The following is a 26,710-nucleotide window of genomic DNA, read 5'->3' on the forward strand; positions in this document are numbered from 1 at the left end:
CCAGGTCTGAAAAAACTGGAAAGTTAACACTGAATGGAAAAATAATTTTGTTTCCATACTATTTCCCCTATTCAGTTTTCTGAAATATAAAATTAAGAATAAAAAAAGAAAAGAAAAAAAAAGAAAGCATACAAGCAGAGTGATTTCATGGCAAAACTTTAGTGATAGTGATTGTCGAACACGACTCAGACTGGACTTTGCTGGATCAATGTTTGGATCAAGCCACAAATATTCACCTAACTGTTCATCTTGTCAGAATCTTGTTGTCCGTTTGTCATTTACATTTTTTGACTCTCAAAAGGATTTGTCAGGCTGATGTAAATTTTTTCCATGCTTAGTAAAAAAATCAAAAAAAAAAAAAAAATCAATAAAAGTAATAAAAAAACCCCACTAGGTACTTACATTACTAGTCATTTACGGATATCTAAAAAATCCTACAAATAGGAATCTAATTTTAACAAGTTGGCATTGCAATATTACATAACAGTGGTATTAGGGCTGCATGATATTGAAGAAAAATGCGATAATTCATTAAATAATTCGATATGCAATACTATAATGCTTAAAGTGTGTAAAATAAACTTAAATTATCTTTGAAATATATTTAAAATGATATAACCTACATGCGTGTTTCACATTATTTTTGTGACAAGAAATCATCCCTGTTATTACTGTAGTATAAGAAGTGTTATTTTAACATCAGTGTAAACCACGGGGGTTTAGGGTTTCAGGTTATCCTACATTAGGTTTATTTAACAACAGAAACTGAATAATCAAATGTAAAAATAAAACACAGCTTAGTTTTCACTGTATGAATTAAATATATACTGATTCTTATCAGCCAAGAGCAGTGAGTGATTTTTTCTTTTGTTCATGACCCCAGTCAATGATATGCATATCGCGATATATACATTTGTGATATTTCAATAATTTCAATATATTGTGCAGCCCTAAAATGGTATCAGAATAGAGTCTCAATCTCTAAAAGCAACTTCTCTGGGTTTATTGAATCATGTTAATTGACTTTGCTGATTTCTTTGGGAAAGGTTGAATTCCTGAACACGGTTATTGTGGATCTGCAGCGGAAGAACGAAGACCTAAAGTCTAAACTAGAGAAGATGGCTGAAGCAGCGCTCAACGGAAACGGTGCAACCGAAATAGACACTCATAACAGGTGCTTTTTTATTTCTTACAATCCCAGCATACAATCCCAAGAGTCACTCATTTATTTTCATTTAATCCTCAAACACAAACGTCTCAGTTAACTTATAATTACTGATTTTATATTAGTTGACTAACATAAAGATTTTGTAGTTCTTCAAACAAAAAGGTCATTGTGTGTACATGCATTTCTAGAGGCGTATTCCCTAAATGTAAAGAGTGTTACTTCAAGGTTTATTACTTAATTCTCATATATTGATTTGAATTGGATTATTTCACCTTGGGGTTATCCATGTTTCGCCTTGTTCAGTTTATCATGTTGATATGCAAATAAAATGTTGTTTTACACATTTATATTGGGTAAAAAAAAGAAGCTGTTATTATATATAAGTTCATCATGTTATACAATGTCTAAGAGCTTGTCTTTTCCACCTAGTCATGCTGAGACGGCGATTAAAAAGAAACCCCCTCCCCGTCTCTTCTGTGACATATGCGACTGCTTCGACCAGCACGACACCGAAGACTGTCCCACGCAGGACCAGATGCTAGATTCCCCCCCGCACACCACCTACCACGGCAGTCCCAGCGATGAACGACCTTACTGTGACATCTGTGAGGTCTTCGGCCACTGGACAGAGTCCTGCAACGACGATCAAACTTTCTAGGGTTTTGCTACCATGATCCCGCAGCATTTATACTTGCAATACTATGCCTTGAATCAAACAGTGCACAAAAGACTATTGTGAGTGTGTGTGTGGTTTTTCACTTGTGTGTTTACCACCATATAGGCCTAAACCTTTCAGTCACTTTAAAGCAAGCATCAATAGTTTACTCAGTGGCAATTTTACCTGCCTTTATTGCACTGAATGACTGTTCGGAGGTAAGAGTACCTTGACAAGTACCTTGTAGTAAATGCCAGGAAATGTGGAATTGCGGTTCTCTCTTTAAAGGTCTTTGGTTTCAGGTGTTTGAACTTCAGTGCTGAACTCTAGTGGAAGGGAGGCTCGACTTCTCAACAGCCTTTCACACGTCACAGAGTTTGGATACTGTAAGAGAAGTAATAATATAATAAGTTATTCTAGGATTGTGAAAATTTCATTATTTCTCAACAGAAACACGAGTAAATGTGTCTGTTTCAATGACTTATCTTTCAGGATGACTGTTAGGAAAACGTTTGCCCAAAAAGAATTATGGAAAAAAAAACAAAAAAACAAGTAACCATCATCTTACTGTTTTTGTTACTTTATTATGAGTTGTGTAGATCTGGAATGTATGAAGGGGGGACTGTTTTCAGTAAAGTCAGCATGTTTCCCTGGTTGTTTGTGAGACATTTATTTGTATAAAGTTCAAATGGGGAAAATCTTATGGAAAGAAACTTCATAAAATATATTTTAAGTGCAAAAAAAATCTTTGTCGTGTTATATGTTAATTCTAATGTGCTGCTCTAAAAAATGTGTGTATGGCCCTGAAGAACTTCCTGAACTGTCTGTAGAAAACGTAGGGCTATTTGTCTCTTCTCAAAGCCAGACATGTTTTTCCAAAATGAAACTGCCTGATAAACGAAGCAGTGAGTCACAATAAACATCATTTTCAAATACAATTGTCTGATGTTGTCAATCTTAAGAATGAACTGTTTTTCCCAAGCATTTTTTTCTTTATGTACCTCACTGGCCACACGGTAAAGATCAACTTCATCGACACTCAACTATAACTTGCATTACTGAATACTTATACTGAATATCATTTAGCAACATTGTTGATATTTATGTCACTAATGTTTTTTTTGTTTGTTTTTTTAAAGTTTGCTGTTCTTTACAAAGAAAAAAACCCATGCGATTAATGTATTACATTTTATAGTTTTAAATAAAAAATTTACTAATAATTCAAGGTTCTGACAAGTTCAGAATTCATTCCATAAATCTTTGTTTAGCGATTAAACTTTTTTTTTTTCTTGTCATAGATCAGTCATTGACAATATATAAGCTTGTTTCCCCCACAGAATAAATTAAAGATAATTCTGACAAAGTCAAAACAAGTGAAAAAATCCCACTTATCGATGCATATGAATTATTTTACTGTTGAACAAAAAAGACTTTAATTATCAGCAAAAGCAAACAACAACAATCCAATTATTTCCCGCTAGACAAAATCAAGATCCGTCCCACATTTATTTAATAGGGAAGAAAAGTCTGGATTAAACAGAAGTTGCTTTTCTAACAGGTGTTGTGGCGTAAGTATATCCAACATAATCCTGATGAAAAATGTAGGGAGGGACTTAATTTTGTCAATTGGGTATTTATTGGTTTGTCAAGAGATCGGAGAAGAGAATTATTTTGATTAAAAATCTATTTTTTTTTAGAAGATAATTGTAAAATTGTAAAAATTGTAAAAAGCAAAGGGACATAATCAAGAAATACATATTCATTTCAAAGGAAAACATGTTCTCTGTGCTCTGTTCAACAGAGTTCACGTTCTGCCTGTTACTTTTTTTCATTTTGCAGCGATATTATTTTGGCAAATTTTCATATGTATGCCAGGAACTAACACTCCGATTAATTACATTTAAAATATACTTTTTAGTCTAACAGTATCACCAAAAACATCCTGATATTTGACTGCGGTTTTATGGTGCCAAGCGCCCCCCAAAGGAAGGCAGACACGCTTTAACCCACCGGAAGTAGTAGTTTAGCCCCACCCCCTTGCATCCGCCATGTCCTGCGACTACATGGGAAGGCGGGCGAATTTGAAAGAAGAGCGGAATCGTTTATATCCAAAGAGACGGCATTTTTTATTACGTGTTTTTGTTTGATATTATCCCATACAACACAGTCAGATATCGAGTAACTTAGTGTACGTAAAACACAGGCACAGCTCTGTTAGCATACATGCAGCATTGCTGTTGTTGTGATTGTCGCATTTTAAGTTTCTCGTGTGTTCAGTGTTAGCTTAACGTTACTGCTTTAGTGTCTGGATCTGGATTGTCTCGCAAGATGAGCAACAAAACTACGCGATTAACGTCGAGGAAAAGCAGCGATGAAATCAGAAGTGAGTGTTAACTTATTACTGTGTACGAGCATGACATTTAGTCTTTTAACAGGGGCTGCTACTAATGCTACCGAATGGTGCGAAATGACTTTATGATACTAAAATGTTCTACTTTGTGTTAGTAAAACACAAATATTGTTGTCTTTTTAAAACACAAATGTTGTTGTTTGTGCTCAGAGTCAAATGGAAAGAGTCCAGCACGAAGGAGGTCCTGCAGATTGTCTGCAAATGATGAAAATCTGGCCTCTAAAGTTGTGGTGAGTTCACAAGCGACATCCTCCCCGTCTCTCTCTTGAAACCAAAACGATAGTGACTTGAACTGCAATTAAATTTTACTGTCTGTGTGAGTTCACTAGAAAGTACTAAGGCTAAACGTCTACAGGAATGCAAAAAATGTGTAATATTGTGTCAAATATTAGAAATATTTGAAATATCATTTTTAATGTTCAACAAAAGCAAGAAATTCATACAGCTTTGGAACAACTTTAAGGTGAGTAAGTGATTTTTTGGGTGAACTATCTCTTTAAAGGTAGGGTAGGCAATTTTTGGAGAGTCTAGCAATAGCGAGCTAGCTTTGAAAGCATAAGATCCCACCCTCCCTTCAGAGCGTCTCTAAAGCCACGCCTCCTTCAAAACAAACAACGCGTACAGCAGGGAACAAACAAAAGCGTCAGGAGAGACGGCGTTACCTCATATCTCAAAGCACATAATTATGAACATAAAGAACTTAAAGAGCACTGACCTGTACCACCTGACAGCTGCAGATTAATTTCGCCGTTGATAGTGTTGGCATTGAAACGCATAAATTCAAGTCACGAACCGCTCTGAGTGTAACGTCACTGGTTTCCATCTTTTCCGAATGACAGTAGTCATGGTGTGAACGCAGCATGGGCTGGTTGTTTTGGCTCCGGAGCAACCGTATAAGGCGGCTGCTGTTTGTTTTTGGCAGTCGGTGACTGACGTCTGTCTAACTCTGCATAGCATAAAATGCGCTGATGACGTGTGATGTCTGCGCTAGCAGGTGTTCGGAGGTATGAAAATACATAAGTTGATAGGCAGGTATAATTCGATCCGAAAGTAATGATTGGACAAACATTTTATGGTCCTACACCTTCCACAGACGATATACACAAAATGTTCATTATTTGAACAAAATAAGAGTGATCATACAAAATGCATGTTTTTTTTATTTAGAAAAAAAGCATTTCTTTATTTTGTACTGTCCTGAATAAGATATTTTAGATAAAAGATGTTTACATATAGTCGTCAAGATAACAATATTATATTTAATATATACATAGATACAATATACATATTAATTCTGAATTACTGTTTTGTTACTTTTCCTGTTTGACTGCAGTAAACGGTTTAATAGGTCTGGAAGAAGAAAAATCGCACTGAATTAAATGTAAATCTTGAAATTTATTTAGTTTTTCTTCCCATGTTAGTCATTATTATTAAGCTGACGAGTCCTTTTTCCTGGCTTATTGTAATTAACAACACTCTAACGTTTCAATAACTTTAAGTAGTGCAGTGGAGTTAAAGAAGTGTAACACTTTAGAAAATATTTGAAATTTGTGAATCGGTAGAAGATAGAATTGCGATTCAAATGTGAATAGATTTTTTTTCTACCCCACCCCTAGTTAAAGTCGGCATGAAATCAAATTTGACAAATCTTCTTTTTATATGTAATATTGTAGTGTTTATTATAAATGATTTATCTGTGCACTTCATTATTTTTTTTAAATTCATGTACCCTTATAATCTTTAATCAAATACATTACCCTTCCCTCCCCCCTCGAAACGACCTCTCTTCTCTTTCGGTCACGTGCCATGGCGAAAGGGTGCTGCTATCAGTGTTTGTCTCGTTTTGCGGGAGGCTCATATAAATATGGGCTGATTCCTGCCTGAAAATTTAGCTGCTCGTCCTCGTTCTCGTCGCCGGGCTCCTCAATAAAAAACCCTTCATGGGAGGGTAACGGTGGGGGAGTCCGGTGGAGAGAAATCCTCCACAACTGAATGTAAACTGGCATTCAAATCTGCCTCCATTTTGTTTGCAACGCCCAATCTCCAACGATCCAATCAATTCCCGAAGAACGAAATCAAGCCCTGCCCTACATTTTTTTTCTAATTTCAGAAGCCGTTTCACTCGGATATACGTCACAACAAGGAAAAAATTACAATCTCAACTTCCGTTTCATGCCGACTTTAGAATAGAATAGAATAGAATAGAATAGAATAGAATAGAATAGAATAGAATAGAATAGAATGAGGCATTTATATAGCGCTTTCATATGTACTACTGTACACCCAAAGCGCTTTACAATCATATCAGGGGTCTCTCCTCAACCACCACCAGTGTGCAGCATCCACTTGGATGATGCGACGGCAGCCACAGAACAACGGCGCCAGTGCGCTCACCACACACCAGCTATAGGTAGAGAGAGGAGAGAGAGTGATAGAGCCAATTCAATGTAATGTATGACTTTAATCATTTATGTTTTAGATGCTGTGTCAATACATTATTAGGGGTGGAACGGTACACAGAAGTCACAGTTCGGTTCATACCTCAGTTCAGACATCACGGTTCGGTACGAGTTCGGTACAATGGAGGGAAAAGCAAAACAAAAATGCAGAAGGCTTGTGCATGTCTCAGGCTGTTCCACCAAAGGAAAATAAATTACTTTGAACATAGAACCAGTTTATTTGTAGTGCACTGACAATAGTTTTATATAATTATTTTATTAATTAAATTAATAAAAAGACAAAAAGACCTTGAGATATGTTTGGTAATTGTACCTGAATGAATTGAAAATTAATTTGCTACATTTCAGATTAATATATTTGTTTTCCTTAATTTCAATTAACAGTAACTTAAACACTTTGCAGTTTGAATGATGTCCTGTATAAACAAAATGACGGAGTATGTTTTTATGTTTCCACTGTTCGATCGCGCCCGCGCCTCACACACACAAATATAAGTAAACACTTTGCCACTTTTCGAACGCGCCCGCGCCTCCCTCTCTCTATCTCTCTCTCTCTCACACACACACACACACAACATATTCCAGCATTGCAATCTTTACATCGCAGCCTGCTTCAGAGCTAAGGCGGGGCTACAGATTAGGTGTCCCTAAAGAACCCACGTATCTAACAGTAGTTCCGCATTACATTAATTAATTTGCACACACGTTTTATTTATTTTTATACCGTGTATTCTCCGTGTAAATTTATGCACCGAACCGTGACGCCCGTACCGTTTCGGTTCAATACGAATACATGTTCCGTTCCACCCCTATACATTAGTATTGTTTGTTTTCACATCTATTCAAATGCAAGTAAATGAATGTGTGGTAGAACCACACTTTACATAATATACATAAATACACAAGTTTAGAGTTAGGATAGAAAGCTTTATCTACTTAAACAACTTAAATTCCAATGACAATGAATGAAGAAAGAACTATTTCTATAGTCTACAGAGCCTTTTAATGTAGAGATGACACTTATAATTTAAGAGTTTGTAAATTTACAAGTACTTTATCACTTTATACTTATTATAAAGTGTTACTGAATCATGCAACAGTAAACTTTGTGATTTAGCTCTTTATAATTGATGTGTAATATTATGTCTTTCACTTTTAAGGCTCCACCTGTGGCTGTGAAACGCTCGATCACTGTCAGGAAGATTGCACCCAGGAAAACTCAGGTAATTCTGACAAGCCCAATATCGTGCTTATGATTTTTTTTTAATTTTTTTTTTTTAAACTGTTCCAGCAATACATAATGTTATCATATGGAAATGTTCTTCAAGGCCCCGTCTGACAGTAACAAGGAGAATGTGGAACGTTCATCTGAAGTGCCAACAAAGCTCTCCAAAGTCCTGACATCATCCCCAGCTGTAGCAACAGCTCTCAAGACCGTGGTCCTCTCGCCCATCCTGCCACCTTCATCGCCCTCTTCTCAGCCCAGAGAACCACAGCAGGACCCCGTCTGGTCCCAAAAAGTGCGGCGCTCCTACAGTCGCCTGAGTGTGGGGGACAAGTCCTTTGAAAGCCCCAAAGGCCAGCCTGCACCTTCCTCTTCTCCCAACGACCGAGAGACCCTGTTTGGTTTTGAGAGGCTGCAGACACCAGAGGTGATGCGTAAAACGGAGAGATCTCGAATAGTTCCTTTAGGCTCTGCGTCCTTCTCCCTGGGGTCTTTTAACGTCTCCGCTGCTGACGACAGTGCATCACACCCTCCCGAAGTGGATCCAAACATCCCTGGTGTTTGTCTGGGGAAGAAGACCACCAGGAGGAAGCGTGTTCAACAGATTAAGGTGAGAGAGAGAGTCGGGGAAGCATTTGTGCCATGGAATCAAAATATAAAGAAGATGGTTGTGACTTTTTGTCCTGTTTAAACTGAGAATTGTGAGAGATTTCTCGCTAGGGCTGGACCTGAATATTCGTTCGGGGAGTTGGTATTCGATTTGAAAATTTGACATTCGAATATTCGATTTTTTTTTTTTTTTTTTTTTTTTGCACACCTGGGATCCCCCGCGAAACGGTTCTCATTCGCGCTTGAAAAAGGCCAGCGACACACTGGCTGCGTGGCCTGAGCGTCTCAGCTGCATGGCTTGTCCGATTTTCGGCTCCCATGTTAACAGGTTGGGAGTTTGCACACTGCCTGCGTGAGACACGGTATGGTACGGTGCGGGCGCAGCTCGAGCCACGCGGAAAACGTGTGCATGCTAGAAATAGAACCGACGCCTAATATGTTCCTGCAACAGGAGTGTTCTCTGGCTAGAGCGCAGAACAGCGGAGTGTGTGTGGACAGAAGTGCATGCCTGAGCTTGTGTTTTGGGTTAAGCTGCGTTGCTTTGACATTGTGGAAAATAGAATAATAGAAACAAAATGTATTAGCCTTTTTACCCGTTATTATCAATCTAAATTAATCTTGTTTTTAATTTAACTTAATTTTGTTTTTTCTTTATTTAAATTTAGTTTTTCTTTATTTAAATCTACCCTTTACTGTGTCAGTAATTTGTTAGTCAGAAAAATATTAGACAACCTTAAAAGTATTGCTTAAGTTAACAGACCTGTGTGTGTGCGTTTTATATCACAGTGTACGTTCTCGGAGCATAAGCCCTGCCCGCGTGAGGTGCGCCGCTTCCCGCTCGCGCTGTTCTGTAGTTTACTAAGTTTATTAATTCTGAATGTGTGGCGTCTCACGTGTCCATCTATATTGCACCAAATGCGACACTGCACTTCCGTGTGAAGTCGATTGGATGAACGGTTCTCGAAATAATCAAAATGCAAACGGACATACAGACACATAGAGATTCCTGCCTTTATTAGAGAGAAGAATATGTTCAGCCCCCTCTCTCCGAATATTCGATGTATATTTGTATTATATATATACTCAAAAAATGGTATTCGGACTAGCCCTATTTCTCGCACAATTCTGAGTTTATTAACGTGAGATTTGATCTCTGGATTCTGAGAAAAAAAGTCTAAATTGTGAGATAAAATGTGGCGGAAACAAACAAACAACAACAACAACAACAACAAAAAAGAAATGCAAGATGTAGTCTCAGAATTCTGAGAAAAGGTTAGAATTATGAGATTTAAACTTGCAATTGAGAGAAGAAAAAACTTTTATATTTTTATTCAGTGGCAGAAATGAGCTTTCGTATGATATAAAACATCTCAATCATTTTAAAGGTGAATTGTGTAATTTCTGTTTCACCAAATTAAGTTTTCCCCTTATTAAACACTTCTTATTTATTCCCTTTGGCCTGTTTTAATGTTCTTCCTGCTCTTTCAGATGTCAGAGTTGGATTTTCTTGCCGCAAAGTTGAATGCAGAGTTTGAGGAAGCGGAAAGTTTTGATCTGTTTGTTGAATGAAATTTCACAAAGAGCTTCACACGCTCTGGACATTTTCAGGACACGTCACATTTTACAACTTCTAGGTTAAGTATTTTTCATTACGCTGATTGTCATCTGTTTGTTCCTGCTTGCAAAATCTTGATGGATTAAAGCATGTTTTAAAAGATCAAACAAATGTAGTTTTGTTCTTATATAATTTGATTATTTCACAATGCTACAGTCATCATTCAGAGATTTCACCATCAAAAACACATTGTTGAAGGTGGTCTTTATTTCACTTTCTCATATTAGATGGTTAAAATCATTTAGCCCTTTGTAGGCCTTTTTTGTCTCGTTCCTTAAATGTGCGTTAATGTGTTTCATCACTACACAACTGTAGTCGCCTAATGTTTTAATAAATAGCATATTGGAGGAGTTGAGATTGTAAAATTCAAATTTATTATAAACATTTTTTTCCTCTGATCCTTTGGCAGCAGAAGGGATGATCACTGGTCACTGGTATCATACTCTTCTCATATTACATTTATATTCATAAATTATGTCTGGATCAATTCCATAAAGCCTCATTTACTTTGAAACTTTAATAGACTTTAAATTCAAGATCAGTTGAGCTATAGATATTTTAAATGTTTTTAGATGTACATAGGAACCGATTACCAGTGGGAAACAGTATGCTGTGTTCTGCGAGCCATCTTTGCTTCATGTCCTGTTTTCCTGTGCCTCACCACTAGAGAGCACTTGATCATCAATGTATTCATTTGTTCATCCATTGTTAATATGTTCATGATTTCAGAGCATTTGTTTTGCGGTATGTCGGAGGTTCTGTACATTAATCAGTCTGTCAGCACACAATCCATCCATCAATAGCAGAACCTGACTGCTCTATAACATGCAGCTGCGGTGGATCAGTGCCTGTGTGAAGACAGATCTGTTGACGTGCTGAAATCGATTGTTATACTGATCGAGCTATGCTTGTTTAAAATAAATGTTGTCTTATTTAACATGGTCTTTTGTTGTCTGATCTTTTATGTAATGAGAGGGAAATAAGAGACTAATAGTTGTGAGACCATCACACAGTTTGGTTACACTTTATTTTGATACTCCACTTTAGACATTCTATTAACTATAAGTTACTACATGTCAACTATCTTTCATTAATTTGCAATTATATGTCAACTAGCTCGCAGTAGATTATAAGTAGACCGTTAGGTTCGGGTTAGAATAAGTTGACTTGTAGTTGCTAAGTTACTTACAGCTAGTAGAGTGTCGAAATGGTGTTTCCCAAAGTTTTATTGTGCAATCGATCAAGCAGAGTGTGAATCACACAGAGTGTGAATCTCTTTAATTGCAAACTTCGTCTAGCCTGGGCTGTTAAAAGGATAGTTCACCCAAAATTGAAAATTGAAACCTGTATGAGTTTCTTTCTTCTGTTGAACTCAAAAGATGATATTGTGAAGAATATTGGTAACCAGACAGTTTCTGGTCCCCATTGACTTCCATAGTAAAAATACTATGGAAGTCAACGGGGCCAGACTACTGTTTGGTTACCAATATTCTTCAAAATATCATCTTCAACATTTGGAAGGTTTGGAACAACTCTAGGGTGAGTAAATGCTGACAGAATTTTCATTTTTGGGTGAACTATCCCTTTAAGCAATAATGGGGGGAATTCTTATCAATGAAGTTTATATATATATATATATATATATATATCTCATACATACAGTGCGTATGTGTAGGTATATATACACACACACACACACACACACACACACACACACACACAGAAGAGTTCAGATGCAAAAGCCTCTAAGTGCCATCTGAAATTTTCTTCTAGAATGGTCATTTTTATCAAGCTCATATATTTAAGTTCAGTAATTTCACTTTAATGACAATTAATAGGTAATCTTCATTGCCATTTAAGAGAAATTACTGAACTTAAATATACGAGCTTGATAAAAATGATTAAAAATATATGTGTATTTTAATAGAATAATGTAACTTAACATTACAGAATTTCGTTTGGACTGCTAAATCTAATTTGGCTGTGCAACAATAATCAGTGAGAGGTGAATATTTCCTGAAGACATGCTGGCAATGAAGTCATTGTCCTTCTGCATTCTGCATTATATAATAAGAGGAAGTTGATGGGAAATGATTGTCCTTGTCTGGCCTTCATTCAGGGCTCAGCTGTGTGTCCATTTGTTTTTTCTGAAGGTTAAATCTCATTGCAGTTTGACATTGATCTTGACTGGGTGCCTGACCAGTGTTACACAATTTCTCATTGATTGTCTCTAGCACGGAATGGAATGAACGAATAGGAAACGCATCATACCCGCAAACTCTGGAGATCTGCTCATACGTTTATAATACGAGCTTAAAATTCCAGATGGTGCTGGCTTATATTTAAGCAAAAAAGGTGTTTTTGGCTCTTATGAATAATATGGTCATCACAGTTGAATATTGTTTTTAATATTGTCAAAACTGCACTGAAAAAAATTAGGACTGACTTTGAAACAATTTTCAGTAAATTCCACAAATAATTACAAAGAAACAGCAAGAAATGCATTCAATTAAACATTACTTTTTGAAGTAGAAAGACTGAAACCGTATTTTCTTGTAAAATGTCTTCCAATAATGTATTTACAACTTTTGAAAAATGTATTTTACAGTGTTTATTAGCATTAAAACAGCCTTATGTGCCTTTTTAAGCAAAAAGGTACAAGAGGTTGCACTATTTTATGATCACAGTCTTAAAATAAATGGCATTGTTAGACAGTGTAGCAGAGCATGCTCTCTATATTGTTTTGCAACAAATAATTAGTAGAATCATAAATTACATTTAAAATGTTTTTCGATGATGCAGTTTTATGAAACTTTAGAAAGTGCCAGAGCAGCTCTGATAAATAAACTGAAGTTCCTGTCAGGTCAAAGCTTTTGCACTCCGGTCCTCTAAATAGACATTGTCAGGTATTGAGAAAGACTTTTAAGAAAGCTAGATTTCTCTGAGATGAAAGTATCCAAATTTTAGCCACTGCTCAGGAAAGACAAAACAAAGAAAATCAATGGGATTTGCAATAGTGGAATTTTGTCCTTTTTTTACACTTGATTTGTTCATGTCCCTAAGACGCAACAAAATTCATGCAAAATGCATTAGGGCAAGTCGCTTACTGTAAGTCTTGATGATATTTACGTGTAGGTTTTTTTTTTTTCTGTGAGAATTTTTAACATTCAGTCTATATACTTTAAAGGTCGATTATTTTTATTTATATGACAATGGCTGTGAGTAATATGAAGTAGTACCATCTGTGATTTTATTTGTTATACACACTGAACTTTTGTGAAGTTATATATTCATCATCTTTTCTGAATCATATTTAGCCTCATCAATGTTTTTGACATTTCTGATGTTTCACATTGTTAAATCTTGGCATGGATGGTGAGGAAAAACATGTGCCTGTGAACGTGTGTTAAGTTTAATGTTGTAAATTTAAATTGATTCTCAATGATTCCATCCTCATCTCTGTTGCATTAACATTTGCATCAATAGTGATGACAGATACAAGCCCAGGCCTGAAGCAAAGGAAACTATGAATCATAGAGCAAAAAAAAAACTCTACTACGTCAGGTTACTAATTTTATCAAAGTTTTATTTAAATGACCTAACAACCATATACAAGGTCAAATCAAAAGATGAACTTCTCTTTTTTTAAATAATTATAATCTAAGGACCTAAAAAAATAATAAAAAAAATTGAATAACATCATGCATGCAGCTTATTTAATCTGATTCCCCAATAATAATAATAATAATAATAAAGTAGCCATTGCCTATAATGGAAAATAATCTCCCCTTCAAGAGTTATTTTATCTTAAAAATTGATGTTGTTACCATTGTTGCACAAATTTGCCACGGGCACTTCAGACAGTGATAGGAATTATTGACATCTGGTGCTCACACTGTTCTGATGGCTGCTGGAAAATCAGCCATGTCAAATAAAGGGGCCGGACAGACATAGATAGAAAGGTGGTGAAAATAGCAGAGCTCTCATCGTCTCTCCCGAACCCTTCAAACACGCAGCATTTGTTTGGTGTGGCTTATAATAGGCATTTTCATATTTTTTCCCCTTTGGAATTAAGTATTGCAATTGTGCTTTTAAATTGGTATTACACAATACTTATTTTTCTTAGATCCCTTGAGGAAGTCTGGCTTCGTTTCTCTGTAACCATTTTACGGTAAGATATTGCAACAAGCTAACTTTTTTTATTATTTTTTATGTAGAGTAATACAATTAACGAGATATGTAGTACAGTTTATTTGATTCTTTTAAGTATTTAAGAATTTTTTAAATTCCTGTTTATTTGTCTTAAATAAAGTATATTTTAACACTTTTGTTAGATGATTTAAATGTCAATGTAATTAAAACGTCAGTAATTTATTCAGATGTTCTAGTAGTTTTAATTGTCAGCCATGCTTTACCATGTGCACAACATTTGTCTTTTTGTTACAGATTTTTTTTTTTTTTTACTTTTTAAATTACAAGCACTATCATACCTCTAACATTTCTATTCCCACAGTACTTCCCATTACACTGAGAGGCAGAGGACGCATTGTTGCTCTGGAATCAAGGAAATTGCAACCGTTTTATAACACAAGAACTATTCAATTCAGTTCCATTATCTTTCTGAGAAAAAGCAAGAACATAGGCAATGGCTCATCATCAGATACATCGCCACAGTCAACACCATCAGCATCCTCACCATGAGAGTCGGCACTCATCTCATCGTCACCACCATGGTGCACACCTTCCAGGGGAACATGAAGATAAGAGGTGATAGATTTACACATATTTGTAATAAAAGCACTTTTGTACATTTATGTAATAATAAAAAAAGTCATTTATATTTAAATATAAATGTGCATAATGGGGGTCCCTCACATGGTGGTTGCATTTATCACAACATTGTTTTACTGTAAAATGCAGATGAATACAACATTAGAAACAATGCAAAAAATATTTTTATTCCATGTTTACACCTGGCATTAAGATGCGTTTTGGTCGATCGGATCTCAAGTGGATGACGCTAAATGTGGGGGCAGTCGTGGCCTAATGGTTAGAGAGTCAGACTAGTAACCCGAAGGTTGCGGGATCGATTCTCAATACCTAATGTGTGTGTGCACTAACTAGGATGGATTAAATGCAGAGGACAAATTTTGAATATGGGTTACCAAACTTGGCCTTCATGTCACTTAACTTAAAGCTAAAAAGTTTTGAACTTTTCCACTTTCGACCACTTCCAGAGTGCTTGTGGCTGTCAGAGCAGGAACAAAAGCTGATGCTCTCCGTATGTTTTTCCGTCTTCTCCGGTCGTGTTCATATGTAAATTTCACAAGGTTATTTTGTCTATCAGATCGAAAGATCTAAAAGAAAACCCCAACACATTTACCCACCCATAGGCCCTTCCCTTGAAGAAATCAGGACAGAAGTGGTTCAAAGTGGACAAAAGAGATGGATTAAAATACCAGGTGTAAACGGGTGTCTCTCCCTCGTCTACTTGTAATACGATTGACCAAAACACATCTTAATACCAGGTGTAAACAGGGCCAAAATGCAAGTACTGTCTCCTGAATGGTTGATGAGCATTGCTAAGCAGTTGCTGACTAGCCCATGTCAGAAGAACTCACCTTCAAGTCTTTTATGCTATTCAAGAAACATGGTTTTGAGGTATCATTGTGTAAAGCAAAAATGGAGGGGATGAGTTTATACATAAATAAGTCATGAGTTTTGAATAAGCAGTAGTAATAGTGATTCCTGCCTTTGTAAGAGCTACTAATTATTTTTCTTTACTTTCATCTATAGTGCCTCAGATGGCAGCAGTGGTCATCTCATTCATGAGCATTATAACCATCATCACTCTCAAGCTAAAAGCCATCATCATCACCATCGTCATTATCAACAACCTCAAGATAAACATCACACACCAGAAAAGAAAACTCACTCTAAAGCTTCAGTGACTTCCTCAAACTCTTCTGGGTCTTCCTCTAGTTCAAAGTCTTCATCAAGCTCATCCAGTTCCAGTTCCGATTCCTCTTCTTCTGATTCCTCTTCCTCCTCCAATTCCTCTTCATCTTCTTCCTCCAAATCATATTTTTCCAATTCTAGTTTTTCGTCTTCCTCTTCCTCTGGTTCTTCTTGGTCATCTGAAACCAGTCTGGAAAAAGCCCCATTGGCTTCTGAGTCCAAGCGAGCAATTAAACGCCCACAGCACTCACAATCATGTATGGATATCAGCAGAGGACGGAGAGCCTTTGAGGATGATGGGGATGATGAGGATGATGCAGATACAATGCCTTTATTGGAAGCTAATGGCCAACATAAGAAGTCTACAAGCATGGAAAAGAACTTGACAGTCAAAGAAAAAAGTGGAGGGACTGCCAAGAAGGCAACGTATTCTCGAGAACAGAATGAAAAGGGAAAGAAGGGGCAAGAACAGAATCACGCTAAAGCGGCTGCAAACATAAGAAAGACCAAATCTATGGAGGTTCTGTCCAGGCGAGTGGATCATGCTGGTGCTGGAGACTTGGATGAGAAAGAGCTGGAGAAAAGGAAACAAGAGGCCCATAAGGTCTTTGTGAAGGAGAAGATAAAGTTTTCTGCCTTTTTGAATGAAATCACAAGGCAGGTGCTTAGCCCATTAAGACTTACTTCCCTTGGGGTAACAGATGTTCATAGACCCTCGAGCCCTGGGCAGACTTCAACGTCTCCAAAGGCAGTGTCCCCAAAGCCTGAACATAAAAGTGAAAAGAAGTCAAAAATTGCTAGAAGCCGGCCGGGAAGCAGTGCTAGCTCCATAACTTCAACTGCTCATTCCCATGTTAGCAAACGCTCGCACTCCAGTAAGCACTCCCATTCCAAACGTCACTCACATTCAAGCAAGACCTCCCGCTCCAACAAGCATCCTTATTCTGAAAGGGACCTCATCAATCAACAACAGCATCAGGCTGTTCCCAGGCGTCGACATGACAGTGCAAGAAGTGATACAAGCAATGATACAAGCAATTCTAGCTCTTCCTCAAAATGTCTTTCATCTGGGACTGAACGTGGTCACAAAGGTCAGAAGCAGCACCAAATTGCCCCCAAAGAGAAACATTTCAATTCATCGAATCACCGAAATTCACACCACAAATCATCTCCATCACACCACCATCACAATGAAGATTATCATAGCCCACCTTCATGTCCTTGTTCTCCAGAATCAGAAAACCACCATCGTCATTCCCATCAAGAACCTCATCACCATCATTCCCATCAAGAATCTCATCACCATCATTCCCATCAAGAATCTCATCACCATCATTCCCATCAAAAATCTCATCACCATCATTCCCATCAAGAACCTCATCACCATCATGCCCATCCAGAATCTCATCACCATCATTCACCATCGCCATCTCATCAGCACCATGGAACTCATCATAGCCCATCACCACACCATCATTCTCCTTCAGATTCCCATCATCCTCCTCCAGATTCCCATCACCATTCACCCTCTCCATCACAATACCGTCATGGAGCTCACCGCAGCTCAACACACTCTTCTAAGTCAGGGACTCACCATCATCTTTCCCATCCAGAAGCTCATCCTTCTCACAAAGAATCACACCACCACAGCCACCATCAACATTCACCTTCACCACCACATCACAACCATGGAAGTCACAGCACCTCAGTTTCAGAACCTTCCCACCATCATTCCCGTTCAAAATCTCACCACTATAATTCGCCTCCTCCTCCTCCTCTCCACCACCATGGAGAGCATGGTAGTACATCTCATCTTTCTACTGACTCAGAAACTCACCACCAGTCTGATGTGAAATTGCAACACCATCATTCTGACCATGATTCTTCTCATCCCAAATCTCACCATCACCATCACCATCATCATTCCCATCCTAATAACTCATCCAACACCATCCAACACCATCACACTTCTGATTCTCACACTGAACCTCGCCAACACTCTCGTTCTCATAATGCATCCCCAACACCGGAACACCATTATCATTCTTCTCATACTGACTCTCACCATAGTCCTCATCAACATCACCATCACTTATCTGACAGTTATCCAAAAGGCCCTGCTCACTCTAATTCAGCCCATCATTATGAAAATCATCCTAACGCACATTCAGAATCCCAAGATCACAGCGCATCACATCCTAAAGGACACCTTTCCCGTTTAGAACTCCACCACCACAGTGATCATGATCCTTCGGAATCTCACCCAAACCATTTCCCCTCAGGAAGTCATGAAAACCCGCCTGTTGAACCTGATCATTACCATCACCACAAATCTCAAGAATCCCACCATTATTCCCATTCAAATTCCCATCACCATTCCAATCCAGAGTCTAACCATCCTCAGCATCATGAGCATTCAGAATCTCATCATCGTTCCCAACCAGAATCCCACCATCATCATTCTCAAGATCACCATCATTACCATGACAACCCAGAATTGCAGAATCAGCATTCCAATACAGAACATCATTCTGAATCGAACCACTATCGAGATCATCACAATGATGATCACCAGAGTCATCTTCGCCACTCTCCAGTTGGCCAGCGGTCCACTTCTCCTCATTCTAACAAGTCAGATTCATCCGCTAATTCCACTATTCAGGACGACCAATCCACAGTGAGTTACCAAGAGTCATCCTCATTCCTAAAAGTGAGTATTTTTTCTTTAGTGTTAAAGTAGAATGAAAACATACATATTTTATATCATTTGTTATTGGGTTTTCCACATTTGCAACCAATTTTACCTTTGCATAGGAAAAGGACTCAGAATTGGAGAGATTAATGTGAGTCCATTGTTTACTTTTGCATTCTTTTTTTGCATGCAGCCTACTAAACTTTGGGTCTGGAAATTGCTTTTCAGCTTTGTTTGGATGGTAGTGAAAGAATGTGCTTTAAGACACACTCAGATGTAAATGATCTCCTCCTGGCATGCCATTACTCATAGAAGCGCTGTGTATCTTACAGGCTATATGTAATTGTATTCATGGTGGTGTCTGTCTGTCGATTCAATCTAGGATGCTACAGGAGCAGAATGAGGTTCTCCACCACAACTTGCTGCAGACCACTGTGCGAATGGAATGTATGGGATCTGAATTCAAAACTGGCCACCAGCTCATTGAATCTGAGTTACAAAGAACTCGCATAGAGCTAAACAGCTTATTGGAGCGGTTCACAAGGTTAGACACAAGACTAAATTGTACTGTGCTATATAGCACATTCTATTCTATTCTATTCTATTCTATTCTATTCTATTCTATTCTATTCTATTCTATTCTATTCTATTCTATTCTATTCTATTGGACTAATGTATAATGCATGTATGTAAAATGGACCAGTTCAAAAAAAGCTGTTTTTAGTATGATTTGAGCTAAAACTTTCAGTCAGGGTTTGTGGTCTGGCAGGCAGTGCACATCCTCCAACACACACTACATCATCACATTTATTCATTTTGCATACACTCTTTTTTTTCATACACAAATGATGTATTTTTTTAATAAGAGGATATATGAGACACAACTTTTTATTACAAAGCAGAATTTTTATGGCATTTAACAATTAATGAGTTGTTTTAGCTTTTGATAGTTTTATAAGATTTGCTCCAACAAGAGAAACAGCCCTGCAGGTTTCTCTAATATTTTCATATGAGCAAACCCAAACTACCCATGTGAAAAAGAAGTGTGCTTAATTGTACTGAATGTGTGTTCCTCAGATTTTAAATGTATTTACAAAAAAAAAAAAAATCATATAATATTAATTAAAAGGCCAATTGAGTGTACTTAAAAATAATACACTTTCATGATTTCAATATTATAAATCATTATCTTTTAATAATCTTTTGTCATTCATAAGAAGTACACTTATTTTAATGTGTTGACTAAAGCACATGTAAAGTACTTGATTACAATTTAAATTGTAGTGTGGTACTTAATAATACATTTTAAGTAAATATATTTTCAATTGCAATTTCAGCATTACAAATGTGTAAGTACAAATATATTTAAATACATGACATACAAGATTCTACAAGAAACTGCATAAAATTATGCATTAGTTTACCATAAATGCTTAGCAATACATTCGGCAGTTCACTTCAACCATATTTCAATATAAAGATGAACATAAGTCCCACTTAAGTGGGTCAGAAAAAAACACTTTAAAGTTCCACTAATTGCATTTAACATAACTTTGAACTATAATACATATTTTTATTTAATTAAGTAAATAATTAATTAATTAACATGCAATTAAATGGTTAGTTCATCCCTTTAAGTGTCAGAAAACTTTACATTACAGTTCTTGTTATTATGTTAAAGTGTATTAGGATAAGGAAATGTCTTTCTCTTTCATCAGACTTCAGGACAACTACTCTAGCACACAACAAACCAACCACCTTCTGGAGAAAAAACTGCATTGTGTGGTAAAGCCCAGTTTAATTCTTCAGTAGTTCCACCATAAGGAATTAAGTACATTGGTTTTAATGAATTCACAATCTCATAATATCAATAAACCATTGAATTACAAAAGCACTTTCAAATTCAAAACAACTTGTATTTGTATTAAATTTGACTTTACTGTTACATCTGTCTGTCTTGTTACTTCAATTTAGGCACAGAATATGGATGGAGAGCGTGATCGACTGAACCAGCGAATCTCCGAGCTCACAGATCAACTGTCTGTGGCAAAAACGACCATCCAAAGTCTAGAGACCATTAATGTGAGAGTTTGATTTTGTTATTTTTATAATAAGTAATGTTTATATTGACATGCTACATGCAACATGTTGAATATTTACAATTCGCGATCGGGGTGGCTCCGATGTTCTTCCGATGCAGGTTTGGTCACTCTTAACACACCTCACACCACAGGAAAATCTGATAAGATAATCTGTAGAACCATCAAGATAATCGGAACTTCATTTAGGATTGTCGGAAGGGGAGAAATCGGCTCAAATATCTTGTGGTGTGGCCCCAGCATTAGGGACCAAGATGAGAAATGAATGATTAGCTCTTTTAAGCTGAAAAATGCTATTAAAAGTTTAAAAGTAAAAGCCTTAAACTGGGTCCACACTAAAAGACTTTTTAAATCTTATAAGATTTTCAAAATGTGAGAGACCACAAACATGATGATAAGAAATGTGTGGAGTGATCAGGAAAGAACACCACACACTAACAGAATCCATTCACAAAGACGAGAAAATCTCGCAAAATCTCTCATTAAATGTGACTTTAAAGTAAACAAACATGGCGGAAGACTGGCAAAAAGAAATGGCGCTTAAAGTGTATGGTGCGTAAGTGTATTTTTTCTGAAAATTTGTGTGGGGAAAAAAGACAACTGTTTAGATGAAGTCGTGGAGATGGTGTGAACATGGACTTTACATGTTACAGCGCGAGCGGTGAGTCTTCCGTCAGCTCGCTTTCTGATTGTATATTGTTTCGTTTCATGTGATAATCTCCAGAGCGTGCACACGTTTGTCTTCAGGATTCCCCCACACAACAGGATTTCTGATCATAAATATTCAACATGTTGGATATTTACGATTTGAGATCGGGGCGGCTCCGATGTTCTTCCGAGCAGGTTCAGTCACTCTTAACACACCTCACACCACAGGAAAATCTGATATAATAATCTGTGGAGCCATCAACATAATTGGGACATTATCTAGGATTGTCGAAAGGGAGAAATCGGTCCAAAATCAGCCATAATATCTTGTAGTCCACTCCAGTGGTTCTCAACTCCAGTCCTCGGGACCCGCTGCTCTGCACATTTTGTATGTCTCCCTTATTTAACACACCTGAATCAGATCATCAGCTCGTTAAGAGAGACTCCATGAACTGAACTGAGTGTGTCAGATAAGAGAGACATACAAAATGTGCAGAGCAACGGGTCCCCGAGGACTGGAGTTGAGAACCACTGTTGTAGTGTGTATTTTTTAAATCGGTTCCCAGCAATACCGTTATATTACATTAATTCTATGTACAATAATTAGTTCATGGTTATTCCAAATATGCCTCTAATCAGAATTATTTTCCTTAATTTAATGACATTCCTGTACCCTTCCATTATACTATAGGTGACATCACTCCTACAGGATGCCCTGGTGAAACATTTGAAGTCTGACGATCCCATGCCTCCACTTCCAGTCGCACCACCTCCAGCTCAGTTCATGGATAGTGACCGTTACGACAAAGTCTCAATGCATGGCGACGACCAATCGCTGGGAACACTCCCAGAGGAGGAGGAATCTGATTGGTCAGAAATGGGAGAGGAGGCACAGATCTGCGTCTTGAGGGGTTCGCAGGGAAATCATGGAAACGCATCGTATTATCAATGGCAGCAGAGGCAAGGCTGTTGGGAGGGGGTGAACCAATATTCAAAGGGAAATGTGGATACGGAGAGCGAATCTGGGGGTGAGGAGAGCAGATGTCATCAACCTCCTCACGGCCTACAGATACCACATCTCAAGTTCACCGTTCACCCCGAAACCTTACCGATCGGTGATGTAAGCCTGGCCTGCTTCAATCAGGGTCCTGATGATCCAGATTGCGACGGCTACCACATCACAGATGTACGTAATCTGGGCTCTCCCATTCGTGTACTCTCTGCTAGTCTGGAAGAGATCCACTCCATAGGGATTCTGAAGCAGCAAGAGCAGCAGCAGGATCATCATAAATCCATGATGGACCTCCACCAATCACAAGTTTGCACCAGGCAAGTGTTGTACGAGGATGAGATTGAATGTGATTGGAGAGAAGCGAACAGCCATGGTGCTGGAGAGCATATAAATGGGATGGTTGGTCTGGAGTCTGCTCAAAAAATGCTCAACCACTATATTCATGATGGAGAGAGTACACACTTGTGATTAAAGGGACATTTTAAAATGGTGAATATTTATTATGCATTTAGTATTATAGTACTTATGGTGGAAAATATTTGTGACAAAATCACTTTGGCAACATATTTTATCACTAATTCAAAAAATTATAATTATTAAATTGTAAGAAGTTGGAATTTAGGTTGAGATTTAGTGAAGTCTTAAGGTCCTTGCACACGGAGTCTGAAATTTTCGCATTTGTTTTTTCGTATTCGTGATTCGGTGGCTCTGAAATGTCAAAACACCATTCAAAATGCTTGCTACGGATGCAAAAAACGCAGGAAATCGAACCTGATACAAATTTTTTTATGACGGACAAAAGTTTCGGAGGCAGCGTGCAAGCGGGATTGACATAACGTGAGGTCTTTTTTTTTTTTTTTTTATGTGTGAAAATTTCGGATGCGAATTTCAGACTCAGTGTGCAAGGGCCTTTAAAGGGGCTATATGTAGAATTCAGAAACCCTTGCTATTAGCGATAGCGACACCGGTGGCCGTTAAGTGAACTGCAGCCAGCAACTTATTGCTTGTGCACATGTAACGTGAGAAGAGACTGAACGTGATATACTCACAGTGAAGTTATTTTTCGTTCTTCGCTTAATAGTAAAAACAACTTGTAAATACCTTTGCAGCGATATACTGTTAACAACCATCCATGCTGCTGATTCGTTTAGACGAATATGTAAAAATGTGCTGCGCACTTTCCTCTCAATAACAAAAATGACAAAACAGCAGTTAAGAAAGCATTTGATCATAGCAATGTGGATCTGTTTGCACCAGCTCTGCATTTCACAGATAGATAAGGTAATGATTAATGTTTTTACCTTTAAGGTTATGATTGATTATAAAGTATATTTGAGACTACGGACTTTATAGATCTGGTTATGTGAGACTATAGTTTGAATTAATCCCTTTTCTTTGCATGACACATTGATATTTCAGTACAGAATGGCTCTTTCATCATTTTCCTGAACATTGTATAAGCATTCATTGCATGTGTCATTGAGTGGAAGAGAGGCTCACAGGAGCGCACGTAAACGCTACATCCTTTAAATTTCCTTCACGTAAAAATCAGTATACAGGCTTTCATATACAACTTCTCGTCAAGCTGTTCACTTGGCAATAAAAAAAAGTGATTAATACGTCATTGTTTTGGGCTACTGTATATAGCATTTTGCTAATAGTTAATGTAGCAATTTAATGCTGGTAGATGTTTATTGCTAATTAATGTAATAAAGATGGCAGCAATAAGAGTAACGAAAAATAGATGGGTGAACTTGACTTTCAGCCTCGCTTCCCAGCAGATGGAGGCTGAAATTAATATAAGGATCATCAGCACACTCACATTCAGGTCTGCTTGCATTCTTTTAGCTCTTTAATTAATTCCTGATGGATAAAATTAAGTCCCTGCCTTTTCCCCCCACTGAACATCCAATTTCAGTAGCAATAATATCTCATTAGAGAAGTACAGTGGGTTGCGAATGCTATTTCATGACGACTTTAAAGATTGTTTCTGTAGTTTTAGATCATAGTGTAAGATATTTCACCACTGAAAGATCTCCATTGATCTGAGTTTCCATCTTGATTTTCTCTGTTGTTGACGTATTCACCTGTAGATAACGCTTGATCCTCTAAAGATCTTGATGCCACAAGATGATCTCACATTTTTTCTTGATTCTAGTCAGACATATAGTTTTTGGGTTTGGTATTTATAAAGACAAAATTCTTTAAGCTGAAATAATTTAAGCTGTAAAGCCTGCTCAGTAGATATTATTCATATTTACTCAATATTTATTTGCATTTTTAATGTTTTGTTTGAGTGCATGTGCTTATGCATTTGTAATTATTCTAATACTCTTACTTCTAAAGCTGTATTTGTGTCTGATAACCATAGAAGCAACTTGAAGAGGTATAAATAGGTAAAAAAAAAACATTGATTGATTAAAGGAGTGAATAAGGCGTGAAAAACGAAGGTAAAGGGAGTCGTGTCTTTAAGACTATACTTCACATACAGTTTTTTTTTAAAGCAATAGGTATAAAATATTTTTCATTCCATATGTTTTTCCATTAGAAAAATTAAACACAAATTCTAAATGTAATGCATGCTGTTTGTGTGTATGACAATATAATAGAACATTAAAGAATAAGAACATTGTGTTTGTCTTTAAAAAAAAACCCTCCTAGGATGTTGCAGTAGAATGTCATTTTAATTTAGTTTAAATGGTGGTATGAAACTGTGCACCCGCTTCTATAATCAGTATAATGCATCATCCTATATTGCCTTGCTGTTTCAGTTTGTATTAATGTCTATAACTATGCTGATATAAATAAATGAAAGTAGAACAAATATTAATGTTGGAAGCCTTTTATATTCATTTCAGTGTGTATTGTTTGCAGTTTTATTTAATAATTTACATACAATTGCACCTGAATTCCTATAACTAAAAACCTGGCAATAAGGACAGTGAAAGATACATCCATAAATAATAGAAAAGAAAGTTGTCTGGCTTTAAACAGTGGGCACTAAAGGGCATTCGTAAGGTTGGGGATTTGTTTGAGGGAGATACATTGATGCCCTTTAAAGATCTTAATGAAAAATTTGGAATCCCAATGAAACACTTTTTTAAATACTTGCAAATTCGCAGTTATATCAATGACAAGCAAAATCATTCACTATCTAGACCTATACCAACAGAACTAGAAAAGGCTATGTTTTATGAGGAACTTAGTACAAACCAAATTTCACTGTTTTATTGCAAATTTGTAAACAGTTCTAAGGAATCATCTGATTCCAAGAGAATTGCTTGGGGTATAGATTTGCAATACGACCTTCCAGATTCAGAATGGAGCCAGATATGTGTTAAAGCCCAGAATTTGTCAATTAACACTAGATTTAAGCTGATCCAATACAACTGGGTAATGCGTACATATGTCACCCCTGAAAAGTTAAACAGGTTTAACCCGGAAATCCCAGATATCTGTTTTAAATGGCAAAAACATAAGGGAACATTCTTCCATTGTATCTGGGAATGTGAAGTGATCAAGGCATTCTGGCAAAAAATGACAGCACTAATTTCTTCAATTATTTCAAAACCAATTCCAATGACCCCTGAAATATGTGCTCTGGGTTTAATTCCTGTAAGCCTACCATTATCAGGTTATCACACTAAAATGATTGACATTTGTCTAGTTCTTGCAAGACGTTTAGTAGCATTTTACTGGAAGAACATAAAAGGTCCATCCATTGATCATTGGTTAAAAGATCTGTCACATTGTATTGCATTGGAAAGAATAACCTACAGTATAAAGGGCAAACTAAAAGATTACCATAAAATATGGGATCTTTTTATACATTTTCTGGAAAATAACCAAATATCGATACAGGCAATATTAGATACCTCTCACTCAACTGATTGATATGTGTATATATGATGTGCTTATGTATTTGAAAGTATTTTTGACATGTCTGTCTTAGCCTTTGTATAATAACTTCTATACCTGTGTAACTGATTTTTTGGATGCTGAGGTTGGGTGTGGGTGTGGGTGTGGGTGTGGGTGGGTGTGGGAAGATAGTTAATATATATAAAATGTTTTGTTTTTTGGAAATGTTCTTGTTATGCTCCATGTTTTTCAAAAAAAATATGTTTTTAAAAAAAGAAAAAAAAAAAAGAAAAGAAAGTTGA

At 36.9% G+C, this 26,710-nt stretch overlaps 3 protein-coding genes across 6 annotated transcripts in view; all 3 read left to right on the forward strand.

Annotated features, from left to right (window-relative positions):
* The window catches only part of clip1a (CAP-GLY domain containing linker protein 1a), a 47,747-nt gene extending 44,994 nt beyond the window's left edge, over window positions 1-2,753 (forward strand). For all 4 annotated transcript variants that reach the window (XM_079872692.1, XM_079872689.1, XM_079872690.1 and 1 more), the window contains 2 exons: window positions 1,047-1,174; window positions 1,598-2,753. In XM_079872692.1, coding sequence (XP_079728818.1) covers window positions 1,047-1,174; window positions 1,598-1,826 — 357 coding nt within the window. In that variant the 3' untranslated portion in view covers window positions 1,827-2,753. The remainder of the gene's footprint in view (window positions 1-1,046; window positions 1,175-1,597) is intronic.
* A 1,131-nt stretch (window positions 2,754-3,884) lies between these two features.
* On the forward strand, window positions 3,885-11,085 carry cdca5 (cell division cycle associated 5). Its single transcript, XM_079873086.1, has 5 exons — window positions 3,885-4,206; window positions 4,384-4,463; window positions 7,853-7,915; window positions 8,021-8,527; window positions 10,015-11,085. The coding sequence occupies exons 1-5, from the start codon at window positions 4,152-4,154 to the stop codon at window positions 10,093-10,095; spliced, it is 786 nt and encodes a 261-aa protein (XP_079729212.1). The 5' UTR covers window positions 3,885-4,151; the 3' UTR covers window positions 10,096-11,085.
* Window positions 11,086-14,097: 3,012 nt separating this feature from the next.
* On the forward strand, window positions 14,098-25,372 carry LOC307158847 (uncharacterized protein). Its single transcript, XM_079871809.1, has 8 exons — window positions 14,098-14,312; window positions 14,655-14,908; window positions 15,938-18,809; window positions 18,914-18,942; window positions 19,174-19,335; window positions 20,510-20,576; window positions 20,766-20,873; window positions 22,230-25,372. The coding sequence occupies exons 2-8, from the start codon at window positions 14,787-14,789 to the stop codon at window positions 23,016-23,018; spliced, it is 4,149 nt and encodes a 1,382-aa protein (XP_079727935.1). The 5' UTR covers window positions 14,098-14,312; window positions 14,655-14,786; the 3' UTR covers window positions 23,019-25,372.
* Window positions 25,373-26,710: the final 1,338 nt, after the last annotated feature.

Source organism: Squalius cephalus (genome assembly GCF_949319135.1).
Source record: "Squalius cephalus genome assembly, chromosome: 5".
Classification (NCBI taxonomy): Eukaryota; Metazoa; Chordata; class Actinopteri; order Cypriniformes; family Leuciscidae; genus Squalius; species Squalius cephalus.

Coding starts and splice junctions, on each gene's coding strand:
- cdca5 (XM_079873086.1), top strand. CDS start 4,152: ATGAGCAACAAAACTACGCGATTAACGTCGAGGAAAAGCAGCGATGAA. Junction 4,207..4,383: donor AAGCAGCGATGAAATCAGAA/GTGAGTGTTAAC, acceptor GTTTGTGCTCAG/AGTCAAATGGAAAGAGTCCA. Junction 8,528..10,014: donor AGCGTGTTCAACAGATTAAG/GTGAGAGAGAGA, acceptor CTGCTCTTTCAG/ATGTCAGAGTTGGATTTTCT.
- LOC307158847 (XM_079871809.1), top strand. CDS start 14,787: ATGGCTCATCATCAGATACATCGCCACAGTCAACACCATCAGCATCCT. Junction 19,336..20,509: donor TTATTGGAGCGGTTCACAAG/GTTAGACACAAG, acceptor CTCTTTCATCAG/ACTTCAGGACAACTACTCTA. Junction 20,577..20,765: donor AGAAAAAACTGCATTGTGTG/GTAAAGCCCAGT, acceptor ACTTCAATTTAG/GCACAGAATATGGATGGAGA.